The sequence below is a fragment of the Penaeus monodon genome, chromosome 2 (assembly GCF_015228065.2).
Source record: "Penaeus monodon isolate SGIC_2016 chromosome 2, NSTDA_Pmon_1, whole genome shotgun sequence".
Taxonomy (NCBI): domain Eukaryota; kingdom Metazoa; phylum Arthropoda; class Malacostraca; order Decapoda; family Penaeidae; genus Penaeus; species Penaeus monodon.
In genome coordinates, this window is record NC_051387.1 from 16,498,567 (window position 1) to 16,513,566 (window position 15,000).

Genomic DNA, 15,000 nt, shown 5'->3' on the forward strand with positions numbered 1-15,000 from the left:
CCATTATCGGACAGATGATCATTTCCCGCTACAACTACCCACTTGGAAGGCAACGGTGGAAGCTGCATCGGCCGGTGTGTGGCCAGCAGGCGGGACAAGTGCGGCAACTGCTGATAACCATGTGTCAAGATGGACAATATAGCTGCGATGATGGCACCTGCATTCCCCTCAGTAAAAGGTGTGACATGAAATACGACTGTTTCGATTCGAGTGACGAAGCAGAGTGTGAGTTGATACGACTTCCTCCAGAGTATAAGGTGATTGTTCTTCATCTCATTAGTACCTAAGCATTTACAGACATCCGTCGATACTTGTGCTGGATTATACAGTCAGTATATAACTATATAGTGCTATGATGATAAAGTCATCACAGGACGCCATAACAGACTCAACTATTACTATATAAAATAAAGAAATGAAGCAGTCAGAAAGATTCCCTTCCAGACAAACGTGGCACCCAGACCTGTAAGCAATGGTGCCAAAGGAGAGAGCAGAAAGATGCTGCAGATCTTGGCCAACATAAGCCTCGAGAACCTCCGCGTGGACACCTCCGAGATGCTTCTAGAAGCCTCATTCAACCTCAGCCTCACGTGGTACGAGACTCGCGCGCTCTACGTTAACCTCAAGAATCAAGTGAGGTAGGAATGAGACTAATCTCGTGTCGTCGTGTCCTCGTTATTATCATAATAACACTATCACTGATGTTACTAATATCATTATCCAAATATCTGAACTCACAGCCTGAACCTGCTCGACACGAGCCAGGTGAAGCTGTGGCTGCCGAGCGTTGGCTTCCTCAACACGATCGACAACGCCGTCTCCGTAACCGACCGCCAGAGCAGCACCCACGTCGTCAGACGCGGCCGCTCCAAGGGCGCCGACAACGCGGTCGCCGAGGAAGGTGGGACTCCAGCTGCCAAGGTTCACTGCTTTCTAAATGGACTTTATTTCACTTTAATTCATATAAAGAGATCTTTAAACAAATAGATACCGAAGAGCTGCAGTATCACCGAATTCCTGTTCCTTCTTCTTTAACTTAATCCCGTCTTTATTCGGGATTAAACTAAAGACTAAAGCCCTTAGTTTTAATTGAAAGGTTTCTTAATTAGTTCCATGTTCCTGTTTTCCGTACAGCCTCTAATTTTGTTTATGTGTGAATCCCGTCACCCTACCTGTGGTGTCTATCTCTTCGGCAATACACTTCCTGTGTTTCGAAAAAGACGTGAAACTATACTGTATTCTGTAACAGTGCCGACGACTGCCTCCACCTTCACCTACCCTCTAGTACGAGAAGGTGGTTAACATGAACTGCTGTACATTTTAATGGGTAATGATTCTTAAAGATCATAATTTATCTTTATCTTAGTTTACGAAAATTATAATATTAACAGGGTTACCAATTTTATTATATAACAGCCCATGGTAGAAAGAAGGGGGGAGGTAAAAAGGGTAAAGAGAGGAGGCTGGAAGTGGGAGGCGATAGTGCCACAGGCGCGGGATTTCTGCCTATGCGAGGAACAGAATCTTTGCGGACAGTAGTACAGATCTATGCATAAATGTAGCCTACATAACCTACACATCTAGCTCTGCCTATCCTGTCTACAACTTGCCAGTCCGTCTTTACTTGGGAAGCGAGAACCCGATCGTGAGCAGCCGGAAGTACCAGGGCTTCTTCACCTGCGACTTCGACCTAACCAGCTACCCGTTCGACCACCAGACGTGCTTCATGAAGCTGCAGCTTCGGTCGGCTTTCCGTGATGACGTCAGGTGGGACTGGATGGCTGTGGCATGTGTGTTGCTTAGCCACCGTAACTGTCTTCTTGAATACATAATTTTTTGGTATAACAGGTTGCATTATTCTGTGCAGTTATATAGAATATGTCCTCTAATGACTTAAATTCAGATAACTTTACATTCCTCTGCTGTGCACCATTATTATTATCACTGACAATTTAATCATGATAACTTTTTCCTAGACAGTAATAATGGTTGCAATCAATCATCCATTACACATTTGATGGTTGTGTGTTAGAGCCACAGTTTTATGAGTCTGCGAAACATCCCCCCCCCTCCCGAAACAGAATTACCTATTTCTTTATGTGTTATAAATTACACAGATGGGACGTGGAAGGAAGCCAAGTACAGTACTTGGGTAATCCTCTCCTTCTCGAATACCAGCTAGGATCTTTCATTATCTTGCCGAAGTCATCAACGGGGGACGATAGCATCCTTTTGGTGAGTTTCAAGTTAGTTTCAAGAAAAAAAAAACAAAGATCAAGCAAGAGACGAGGAAAGAGAAAGAGTGAGAGAGAAAGAAAATAACAATCATTATATGTCCGCATAATATACTTTACAATGAATTCCAATCAAATAGATTGGCACAGTTACTTTCATTTTTTTTTCTCATTTATATGTAATATGTATGTACTTTCCAGGTGAGCATCCCTATGACACGACTTGTTGGTTACGCCGTTATCAGCATCTATCTGCCGTCCCTCATCATGCTAATCATCGGTTATCTGACGCTTTTCTTCATCAACGATAACTTCGAGGTTCGCGTCATGACGGCTCTTACCACGCTCTTGGTCATGGCTACTCTCTTCACGCAGGTTGGTGACAGATGCTTCACTTTGTAAAGAGAATAGAGTATTAAATGCAAGTCAGCAATATTGCATTCTTTTCGTTTTTCATCGAAAATTATGTTGTCAGCAACTACTCCCTTCATATATAATACTGAATTTACAGGCGCCTTCCAATATTGTGTCATGTAAGGAAAATTATTTCATATAAATTTAAATTCAACCCTTATAAAAATCAGGCACATAGTATATGTTGAAGAAACCAGACATTGACCGAAAACTACAAATGATCAGGCTACAAATGTGCTGAATACTTTTAACTGTTGTGTATCAAGGTATCTTCATCACTCCCCAAAACCTCGTACTTCAAACTGGTGGACGTGTGGCTTCTCTTCTGCATCTTCTCCACTTTCCTCATCATCATCTTCCACATCATCATCGACCTCTCACTCCACAGCGAAAGTACCACAGAGACGAAAATCAACACCGGTTCCATCCCAGTCCAACGCCGTTCTGTGGCACTTAGGGGCAACAGTAACGTGGCACCTTTCTTTCCTTCTTCTCCTTCACCTGAGGCATGGAAAATGCCCAAGAAGACTTCCTCAAAAGTTGGCTGGTTCAAGAAGATGTCAGTGCTAGATATAGAGAGGTTCGCCCGTTGGCTGATGGCTGCTGTATTTCGTGGTTTTCAATATTTTTTACTGGCTGAAGGCATATGGTTTTATGTAATATACTATTAGTGTTTTCACGCCTTTTATTTGCAATTTTCTTAAAAGTATGCACTGTTAGATGAGGTCTTGCTTAACAGCATATCTGCAGTATAGTTAATTTTTTTTTCAGATCCCTTTACTATCTATCTATACCATCATTTCTACAGAGATTCTACTTATTTGCCCACTTTTTACCATTACGATACTGGAAAATAATTGTTCTGTATATATGCCTGTATTTGTATGTTTCCATTTCCTAGTATCGTATCTACCTTTGTTCTACCTACCTCTCCATCTACCTCATCTGTCATTCTGCATTATATATCTGTCTGCCAATCTTACTATCTATCTTTTTTTTCTGTAAAAAAGATAGTTTCATATGTCACTGTCCTATGAAACTGCAATGTACACTGAGCCAAAAGTCCATAGCAATACCGGTACCTATCCATTCTGGATAGGTACTGGGATTGCCAGTTACACTGGTCAAGTGACTTCATGGCCCCTGTGTACTTCCTGGTCTGCTAGCTCAGAGTCATGAGCTAGGCAACCACTCTGCAATACTATCAGCGCAACCACATAGGCCTTGATGGATTTACAACACACCAATTGAAATGCCTTCTTGAGATAAAAATAGGCTACAAGCAGCTCACAGCTCAACAAATAATGGAACTCCACAGTAGCTTGTAACATAAGGATACAACCTGTTGTGGATTTGCCGGGAGTGATTCTATCGTGCTCCAAGTTCTGGTCCCTAAATGTATCGTATATATATTTCATAATGATAAGTGCAAGCACCTATACTGATATGCTTTTTCCAGCAACACACTTTCTCCTTACGATGCCTTAAATGCCATCAGCAAAGATGACAGCCATGGTCTCACCCGAACTTCGGTAATGCAACGTTTTTACTACCCTTCCGCTTGGCGATTGCTCCCTAACCTCTGTCACGGTTTGAAGTTTCTCACTAGTGGGGAGATAAAGCAGTAGGACCACCCCATCCACTTACCTGTAGTAAACTTGTTATTGGCTTAACCTGGCAAAAGTCCTCAATATGCTTGACCAATACACTTACACCTCAACATGATCTATGATGATCTTTATTTCTACTGAGTGAACTCCTGCCACATACACGGAGGGATTTGAGATCAGTTTTCCTAGGGCATGGTAGGAGGACGAAGGACATTTAATAAGTAATGGCCCTCAGCTTCGTCAGCATCATTACTAAGATGCCATCTCTTGTCCTTCCTCAACAGTGCACAAGTCCTTTACAGCAAGGATCAGTTCAAGTCCTGATCTCCAGCCATTTAAGTTGCTTGACTTGTTTACATTGCCTCTAGTGTTCTCTGTAAGGCCTTTGTCTCATGCAGTCACTAATGCATTAAGTGTTTTGTGTTTGGTGAGTTCCACATGCTACAGGGTCTACCATGATTAAGGATATCCATAGCACTGCCTTGAGCACACTCCTTCCTCAGTCTATCCAAGTGAAACACCATAGGGCCTGTCACTGGACAGACTGGAGTGTTTTAAAGTTGACCAGGGGGTAGCCACAACCAGTCAATTACTGGAACCACAGATATCTATTCTGGTATAGCCTGCAGTTCTGGAGGATCCTCTCAGTGAGTGATAGGAAGGATATCATCACTGATACCAAACACCAGAAATCATTATTCTCTCTCCCATTGAATCGTCTTCATGTGGTCACATATAAGCCAATTTTGACGATGGACTTACTTTTACATTACATAATGAATGTATTTTAGACTTTTTCTAGTGTACATTACCGAAACTAAAGGTGAGGTAGGTCGTATGCATCGAAAATTCAGTCAGAAACATGTAAGTACAGCTCCATTTTCTACCTTGATATATCGATAGCGACACAGTGTACCTACTCAACAGATATTGGTATTTTCGAGATTAGAGTAAACCTTTTCTTTAAGAAAATCAAACATGTTCCAAATATTTGTTTGACGGTTTCCAAATGCCAAGGATATAACATCCCATCTCTAACCTATCATTAACTGTAAAAAGGAACACTATTCCATTCAACAAGAAACGAAATGAGATCGGTATGATTCACTTTATGGATAAGTGCACTAAATAAAAGTATATGAGTACTTATGTGTACGAAATCATTTAGTAATATCCTTTCTTTCAGCATGAAATTATGTTATAGTTCTTAACACTCCAAGGGAAAGTACCAACACTTATAAAACAAAATGCAAAATATTGTATTACGCACGTTTCTAATATCTCTCAAACAATGAATAAGTTATCAAAGCTTATTCAAACAAGAAATCAGGAAGGTCTATAAACGGATAACGCATTTTGCCGTGTCTGGATGCTATATGTAGCGGATCTTAATACAGTATTTTTATTGTTGTCTTGCTTGAACAAACATCAAAGAGCCACAGAATATAGTATTGCGACACACTAAGGTTATTTAATAACTCGCATGTAGTAACTACGGAATGCTAAAGAATAAATCCAATATCAGTGAGCCTGATGGGTTCATTTTAAATCTCGTCGTCGTTCTTATAATTATGGTTCTTGATGTAGTGAACGCGTCCGTAACACCAATTAAGATGCAAGTCTAGCAATTAACATATGCAAACGAGCCCGCACTGTCTTGGAAGTGGCGGGTATTGCCCGTATATATACCCCTCGTTCTGCCAAGACAAGGCAGAGAGGGAGAGAGAGCGGCTAAGCGAGCACAGCTCCTACCACGGTTTTGCCAGGCCTGTCCTGCCCAGCGACAATTATTGCAAGTATGTGGGAAAATCGCAGATATATATTTTTTTTGATTTGAGATTTCGAGTTTTGTTGTTTGAAATACACCACGTACCTTGACGTGATTCTGTTCTTTGTTTTATTACAACCATACTAAATCATTCAAATTGTAACCTGGAGCCTCCTAGAATATAATAATTAAGCAAATAATAAATAAGCTAGTACTAACGGCTATGAAACGTTAATTAAGTCATTACAAATAAGGAAAGTAAAGACTGAGCAAGAACGAATGAAGATAACTTTAAAGTTACGAAAGTGATAAATGACATAACATAAAATACGTAACTGCTAAAACCTTCACAAAACCACACTACTTCACTTTGTTATACGGCATTGACAGCACCTAAACCATCCGCAAGGTCTTCTGTTATCTTCTTCTTTTAACGGTAGGTTCATGTCTGAGCCGCCGTGGTCACAGCATGATACTTAATTGTAGTTTTTCATGTTGTGATGCTCTTGGAGTGAGTACGTGGTAGGGTCCCCAGTTCCTTTCCACGGAGAGTGCCGGTGGTACCTTTTTTAGGTAATCATTCTCTCTATTTATCCGGGCTTGGGACCAGCACTTGACTTGGGCTGGCTTGGCCACCCAGTGGCTAGGTAGGCAGTTAAGGTGAAGTTCCTTGCCCAAGGGAACAACGCGTCGGTCGGTGACTCGAACCCTCGAATTCAGATTGCCGTCGTGACAGTCTTGAGTCCGACGCTCTAACCATTCGGCCACCGCGGCCTTGACGATCTGTTATATTAAGGCCTAATACTTCAAATTAAAAATAGATTCCAAATTGTGAAAATGCCATGTTGCGCTCATTATTAACAAGTAACATGTATCTTTATTCTTTCCTTTAATCACATTTTACACACACACACACGCACGCACGCACGCATGAACATACACACACACACACACACGTGTAAGGAGAGAGCCCTTTCGCCACACCGTCAAATATGGCGGTGCCCCGTGAAGCGGGATGAAAGGAGTAAGGGCCGGGATAGGTGGGTCCTGTTTAATCGAAAAAAAAGACACAACACCCAGCTTTCACAACTAAGGCAATAATCAGAACAGGTACAACCTTTTCTCCTTCGGGTCCGTCGCCATGGCACTGTCGAATCCAGGGGGCTACACAAACACACGCTCGCCTTAACACTCGTCTATTCAGTGGAGAGGAGCCCCCTTATATACGAGGGGTTTTGACAACAAATTCGTAAAACATATTTTTGAGATACACTACGCAACAGTGGGGTGTAGCAACTTACTAAAAATGAATACAATGTAAAACTCAGTTATAAAAATAGGAAATAAAACAATAAAATCAACAAAGCGTAACTAAAAATACAAATGTTTCTGGTAAACATGAAGACTGAATTCTAACATTGCAATCAATAAAATGAATGTACAAAATACATGAATTAAAAAAAATAAGAATATTCAAAATAGTTACAAACATAAAATAGCTCACAATTGCCCTTAAAAATAGATGGAAAACTGCCCAAAAATTTTACGATTCTCAAAAGTCAAAACGAAAAAAAAGGTCTTCGCTACTACCAATAAAATTGAAATGATACAAATAAAAAAACGACTAAAATACCTATAAACAAAACAATTAAAACTTGCATATTCTCATAAGAGAACAATGTAAAAAGAAGCAGAGCGGCATATTAGTTTAAAAATGCATCGCTTTCTAAAGAGCCCGACAGCAAAATGTAAACATAATATTTTAATTTAAAACTGACTTGATAACAAATTTCGATTTACAAAAAGAGCATGATAGAAAGGACAAATAAAATAGGGAAAGGTAGAGCGAAGTGTCAGGCTGTCTGTCGTAGTTCCTCCAGGATCCTATAGATCTTCCGTGGCCAGATAAAAGGGCAGGATAAAGGGAAAAGGTGGGTCATAGGGTCGTACGAATACAGGGTAAAATATCTAGAACAGCCGAGAAAGAAAAAGTGAAAGATAAAGTGAATATAAAAGGATAGATGGTGGGGGGTAGTTTTGTAGAATTGTACAGATACAGAAAAGACCAAGAAGTTTCAGAGGAAAAGTGTATAGCAGCAAGAAAGGATAAGATGTTAAAAAAGAGATCAAAGGAACAAAAGAGGCAGATGATAGACAAATATAGGGAAAGGAGGGAAGTAGGCTATGCTAGGCCAGGGAAGGAGTGGGCTAATAAAGAGGCAGGAAAGAGGGAGAGAAAAAGTAGAGGAGGGAGGAGAGAGTACGGGAAAAACTAGAGAGGAGAGAAGAAGAGAGAGTGAAGAAAAGAGGAGGAAGAGGTGGAGAAAAACAGAAGGAGGGAGAGAGAGAGTGGAGAGAAATACAAGAGGAGGGAGGAGAGAGTGGAGAGAAATACAGAGAGAGTGGAGAGAGAGTGGGAGAGAAAAACAGAGAGGAGGGAGGAGAGAGAGTGGGAGAGAAATACAGAGAGGAGAGTGGAGAGAGAGTGGGAGAGAAAAACAGAGAGGAGGGAGGAGAGAGAGTGGGAGAGAAAAGAGAGAGGAGGGGTGAGTGAGAAAGGGAAAAAGAGATATGTGAGAAAGAGATGGAGAGAATGGAGGGGTATAGAAGGAAGGAAAAGGAAGATAGGGGATCAAGGAGTGGGAGAGAGGGAAGTAGGAGGGGCAGAAGTGAGGCCTGGGAAGCCTCTCACACGCACACACACACGGTCGTAAAAATGCCTTCGCTCCGACTGCTGGCTTCAGCCCGATCTCGCCTTGAGAATTCAGACGCGGGTGTCATAGGGGAATTCGCCGCCGTGGCACAAGTGTTAGCACACCGAACCGCGGTTAATTAGGAAGAGCATCCAATCAGGCAAGGGTGGCACTGCCAAATAACCTCCCAATAGTGAATTGAGAGAGGCCTAGATCCTGCAGTGGAATAATGCCTCTTGAACAAACAAACACGCACGCACACACACACACACACACACACACACTCACACACACACACACACACACACACACACACACACACACACACACACACACATATATATAACCTAGTGAAGCAAGGTTATATAGATAACCATTGCTTCCTACCGCACCTCTTTAATATATATTCTGAAACAATTATGAGAGGTGCTCTAGAGAATTTTGAAGGAACTGTGGATGTTGGAGGATACAAAATATCAAATCTGAGGTACGCCGATGATATAGTTTTGATTGCCAGCAGTATCACTAAAACTACAACAACTACTAGATAAAGTTAGAGAAGCAAGCGAAAAGGCTGGCTTATTTTTTAATGCCCAAAAAAACTAAGATCATGAAGATTCAAAGATAACCGGCAATGAACAATGATGAACATGTTACAATCAATGGAATGATTGTGGAAAATGTGAAAGAGTTCACTTATCTTGGAGCTGTTTTAACTAATACATATGATGATTCACCGGAGATAAAAAAAAGAATTACCATTGCCCCAAAAACGCCACAATTGCTCTCAATAACATCTGGAAAGACCGAAGGGATTACCTTACGGACAAAGCTGAGGTTATTGAACTCATTAGTTTTCCCAATTGCATCATATGGTTCTGAGTGTTGGGGTGTTGAAGTAGATAGACAAGAAAAAGATCAATAGTTTGAAATGTGGTGTTACAGACGAGTGCTGCGTATTAGCTGGACAGAGAAAAAGACGAATGATGAAGTGCTGAGAAGGGTAAATTGTAAAGACCGACTGTTGGACATCTTTAACAAGAGGAAATTAAAGTTTATTGGTCATGTAATGAGAAGTAAAAGTATTGAGAAAAACTTGCTGACAGGGATGGTGATAGGAAACAGAGGAAGAGGCAAACCGAAGACAAGACTGAGCGACAATATCAAAGATATTTGCGGGCTGTCGATGGTATAAGTGGAAAGAAAAGCGTAAGATCGAGTTTAGTGGCGAAGGATGGTGGAGAGGTCCACGGCTGCTCAAACATGAGCATACCGTTATTGATGATTGCTTCCTATCGTCTCCCTTGTACCTCATTTTTGTTTTCATCACCTTCTTTACCTTTATCCTGTCAACCATCTTTTCTTCTCCCTCTCTCTCTCTCTCTCTCTCTCTCTCTCTCTCTCTCTCTCTCTCTCTCTCTCTCTCTCTCTCTCTCTCTCTCTCTCTCTCTCTCTCTCTCTCTCTCATTCTTTGTTTCTCTCTCTCTCTCTCTCTGTCTCTCTCTCATATATCTTTATTTGAAACCTGCACTCTATCTCTTCCGTTCACTATCTTTCGCTTTTTCTACTTACTTTCTCTCTTTCGTTCACCTTCATCTTTCCTCATTTTTCCCTTTTCCTTTTCTAATTTTGCGTTCTTCTTTCATGCTAATCTCCTCTTCTTTTTTCCTATTCCTTCGTTATGCTATCTTACTCCTTTCTCTCGTTTTCTTTCTCTCGCATTCCGTCCTCTTTCATTCCTTTATTCATCTTCCCTCCTTCCCTTTTTACATACAACCTCATTCTTTCCTTTAATCGCATTTGCAATACTCCTCGCATACTAATTTCTCCCTCATTTGCTACTTTTTCTTATTCCTTCGGTAATCATTTACTCATTTACTTCATTTCCCATCTCTTGGCTTGCGTTTATTTCATTCTTTTTCGTTTTCCTCGATACCTGGTCCTGAATCCTAACTCGAGCTTGGATAAGCCAGTGGGCGTCGCTCAAACGCACAGGAGATGATTCCCGCGCACACACGCTACTCATCCACACTGTATTGCTGCCAAGCCGTGATGTTGCACGAATATTTGTAAATAAAACAATTGAATTATTATTTATTTTATATTTATTTTTTTATCATCTTTTAAAATTACTTTAGCTTTAATTTTATTGATTATAATCGTTTATTCACTTCTGATTCTTATGATAACTTTAGATATTTTCTCTATTATATTTACGGCCTGCCACGTCACCTACTTAATAATTGACTTAAATAATTAATTAATGCCTAGTGGAAAGACTTTAATTTTGATATACCTTGTTGTATGACTTTACTACAATTTGGTTCTTGTTTTTTAAGTTCTGAGTTCATTAACGGTGTTTTTAGTTCACTATAGTGTTATTTCTAATATTGTTCTGTGTGCATTTTGCACCTGCAAATTAATTACCTTTGTTACATAAAATGTTCTTAAAGCATTGTACTTTAGCTTTATTAAAATAACTGCTGCCACAATAACGTGCCCCGCATATACACACACACACACACACACACACACACACACACACACACACACACACACACACATATATATATATATATAATATATATATATATATATATATATATATATATATATATATATATATATAATATATATATATATATATATATATATATATATAAACACCTTTGAATAAACCCGTCCGGGAGGTGTTTGTGTGTTCCCTGGATGACCCTTTCACCGTGACGTCGCTGGAGCAGCAAGACTAGGTTGTATCTGAACTGAAATACATGCCAGTTAGGAATTGCTGGACGTGCTTACTTAGTGCTTACTTATTGTTTACAACAAGTTTGTCTTGTATTGGCCAGCACCAGCCACAGACGTCCCTTTTTTTAAGTCCATCTTTAATGTCAACCTCTCCTTTCAGGACTAGGATTACATGTGAACGTTTTACTCTCTATTTATATTCTTAAATATACACTTTATTTCAATCATCTACCTGTGGTGCTTTGTTTTCCATTCTTTCACAAGGAGTCAAGACCACTCACAGATCTTATTTCTAAGGGCTATGCACTTGGGGCACGATACGTCTCCTCACAGGGGAAGTGAACCGACCCCTCCCTCATTCTTTCGGCTTTAAGGCGCTTTTCGCCGCTTGGGTGGATGATTTCGAGCTTCCTTTGAAGAGAAGGACTTACACAAGACAATTATGAATTCAATTGATTTATTTTCTTATATGAACGCATATATAAACACGACATAAAACTTATTTACACCTAAAGCCTGGTTAACTATTTGAATCATTACTACGATATTGATTATGGTAATAAAAGATCTAGTCAAGTGATAAAACTAATACTGACAGAAACAATAACAGTAGCATTAAAAATACAAAAATATATGAACAATGAGCCTTGAGTAGAGTCTATAAAATATATCTATTACATTCACGAGCTTGTGCATGAACGATATTCATTCCAGAAAATACAAAGTGAAATATATGGAGAGTTTATTCGAAAAGTGTGTACTCATCTATATTAACGTGAGAGAAGAAGTGAAACGTGATTTCTGTTTGTTTTTTATATAATTACTATTATCTTTTTCCTCTTCTCAACTTCTTTTTCTTGTCTTTTTTTCTTGTCCTTTACTTCTACTTCTTGTTGTTTTTTCTTTTCTTTTTTTGTCTTCCATTTATTTTTCTCTTCGTCATATTCTCCTTTTCTTCATTTTTATCATAGTTTTTCTCTTACGCTTCTCTTCATTTCCTTTACTTTTCTATTAGTTTCATCCTTTTCCCTTCTCATTTTCTTTTCGTTTTTATCCTTCTTTTCCTCTTCTCCTTTCCCATTTTCATCTTCCACATTCTCCTTTTCTCCTGTTGCTTTTTCTAATTCTCCCCCTTCCATCATCTTATTTCCTCCCTTTCCTCCCCTTCTCCTTCTACACTTCTCAGTCTTCTTTGTAGCTTATTTCTCCTTTGTTCTTCCTCTTTTCTTCGTCTCCTCCTCTTACACCTTCTCCTTTCGATTTACATTAGATATGAAAGACTAATTATTTCATTTGAGGCATAATTAATGCAAGTTACTTAATCCTTAATTTCGATCTATCTCCCTTAATCATTCACTGCACACATAAACATACACACACACACACGCACACACACACACGCACACACACACACACTCACACACACACACACACACACACACACACACACACACACACACACACGCACACACACACACGCACACACACACACACTCACACACACACACACACACACACACACACACCACACCACACACACACACACACACACACATATATATATATATATATATATATATATATATATATATATATATATATATATATGTATATATATATATGTGTGTGTGTGTGTGTGTGTGTGTGTGTTTTTGTGTATATATATATAGGTAGGTGGGTGGTTACACCTACTACTGGTCGGGCCGCAGCGATGGTCACCACCTCCAGGGTGTAGCCATAGCCATCTCCAGTCGACTTCAGCCCGCGGTAGTCGAGGTGACACCGGTTGATGAGCGTATCATGGCATTGAGACTGAAGCATGCTTTTGGCTTCTTGTCTTTTATTGCTGTATACGCTCCTACCGATGTATATAAAACCAATGTGAAAGAGGCGTTCTACGCCAAACTCGCATATGTGGCAGACGATTGCCCCCGGTGAGACATTCGCATTGTTCTGGGCGACTTCAATGCGGTATCCGGCTGTGACCGAGCTGGCTACGAGATGTCTGTCGGCCCCCATGGCTCGGGAGCTGATCCCAGCAGCGAGAATAGCCTCCTTCTCCGGGACTTTGCTAGGTCCCAGAAAATGAGGATCTCGGTCTCCTGGTACCAGCGCTCCAACCCGCATCGCTGGACTTGGTACAGCGATACGGGTAATGTGGCCAAGGAGATCGACCACATTCTTGTTAGCAGGCGATGGAGGATCCTTCAGAACTGCAGGGTTTACCGGAGTGCCGAGTTCTGTGGCACCGACCATAGGCTGCTTGTGGTTACCCTGCGGGTCCACTTCAAAACTCCCCGTCCCTCCAGTGGCCACCCTAAGGTGTTTCACTTGGACAGACTAAGGGAGGAGGAGTGTGCCCATGGGTTCGCCACGGCAGTCTCTGACCGATTCACAGAAACCAGCAACCTGACGGACCCAGTTGCTCTGTGGGAGTCCTTCAAGCACGTAACACTCGAAGCAGCTCAGGAGTCCATTGGCGTACGCCCAAGGACAAGGCAGAATACCATCTCCCTGGAGACATTAGAGGCCACTGAAGCATGTCGCAAGGCTCGGCTGAATGGGAATCAAGTCTTGCGTCGTTCCATGGTGCGTAGGGCTCGGACACTGCTGAGAAGGGACAAGGAACAGTCTATCAGGAATCTTGCTGAGGAGATCGAAGGCCATTTCTTGGTAAATGACCTTCGCCCTGCCTACCAAGCCCTGAGAAAACTGAACCCTAAGCCCTCCTCACAGATGACTGCAGTCCGATCAGCGGATGGACGGATCATCTCAGATCATGTTGGGGTTCGTGAACGTTGGGCTGAGTATTTTGAACAGTTGTACCAGATGGACCCTCCAACAGTTAGATTGGATGCAAGCGATGTCGCAGTGCCTGTACCGGACCCACCCATCAGCGAGGAACCTCCTACCCTAACAGAGGTTAGGCTGGTGATTTCCAAGCTGAAGAGTGGGAAAGCTGCAGGCATATGTGATATCCCTGCTGAACTGCTAAAGGCTGGGGGTGAACCTATGGCTCGGGGCCTGCACACAGTCCTGACTGCCATTTGGCAGTCTGGTACCATTCCCCCTGACCTGCTGAGGGGCGTGGTCATCCCTCTCTGGAAGGGGAAAGGGAATCGATGGGACTGTAGTAACTACCGTGGCATTACACTGCTCAGCGTACCAGGCAAGGTTCTCGCCCACATTCTTCTGAAAAGATCCGCAACCACCTACTGAGGCACCAGAGACTGGAGCAGTCTGGATTTACTCCTGGCAAGTCCACAATAGACCGTATACTAGCGCTTCGAGTAATTGTGGAACGCCGTCGTGAGTTTGGTCGTTGCTCACAGCCTACATCGACCTCAAGAAGGCGTTTGACTCGGTGCATCGGGAATCGCTATGGGAGATCCTGAGGCTCAGGGGAATTCCGACACAGATTATTGGCCTGATAGCAAGCCTCTATACTGGTACTGAAAGTGCTGTAAAGTGTGGTGGGGGTATGTCGAACTTCTTCCCTGTTAATTTAGGGGTGAGGCAAGGCTGTGTCCTTG

The 15,000-nt window shown here is 41.5% G+C and overlaps 1 protein-coding gene across 1 annotated transcript in view; it reads left to right on the forward strand.

Moving 5' to 3' along the window:
* The window catches only part of LOC119578112, a 7,074-nt gene extending 1,069 nt beyond the window's left edge, over positions 1–6,005 (forward strand). Inside the window, exons 2-8 of the mRNA XM_037925844.1 lie at positions 1–257; positions 445–638; positions 741–901; positions 1,614–1,848; positions 2,118–2,235; positions 2,436–2,609; positions 2,915–6,005. The exon at positions 1–257 is cut by the window's left edge and continues 922 nt beyond it. Coding sequence (XP_037781772.1) covers positions 1–257; positions 445–638; positions 741–901; positions 1,614–1,848; positions 2,118–2,235; positions 2,436–2,609; positions 2,915–3,319 — 1,544 coding nt within the window. The 3' untranslated portion in view covers positions 3,320–6,005. The remainder of the gene's footprint in view (positions 258–444; positions 639–740; positions 902–1,613; positions 1,849–2,117; positions 2,236–2,435; positions 2,610–2,914) is intronic.
* Positions 6,006–15,000: the final 8,995 nt, after the last annotated feature.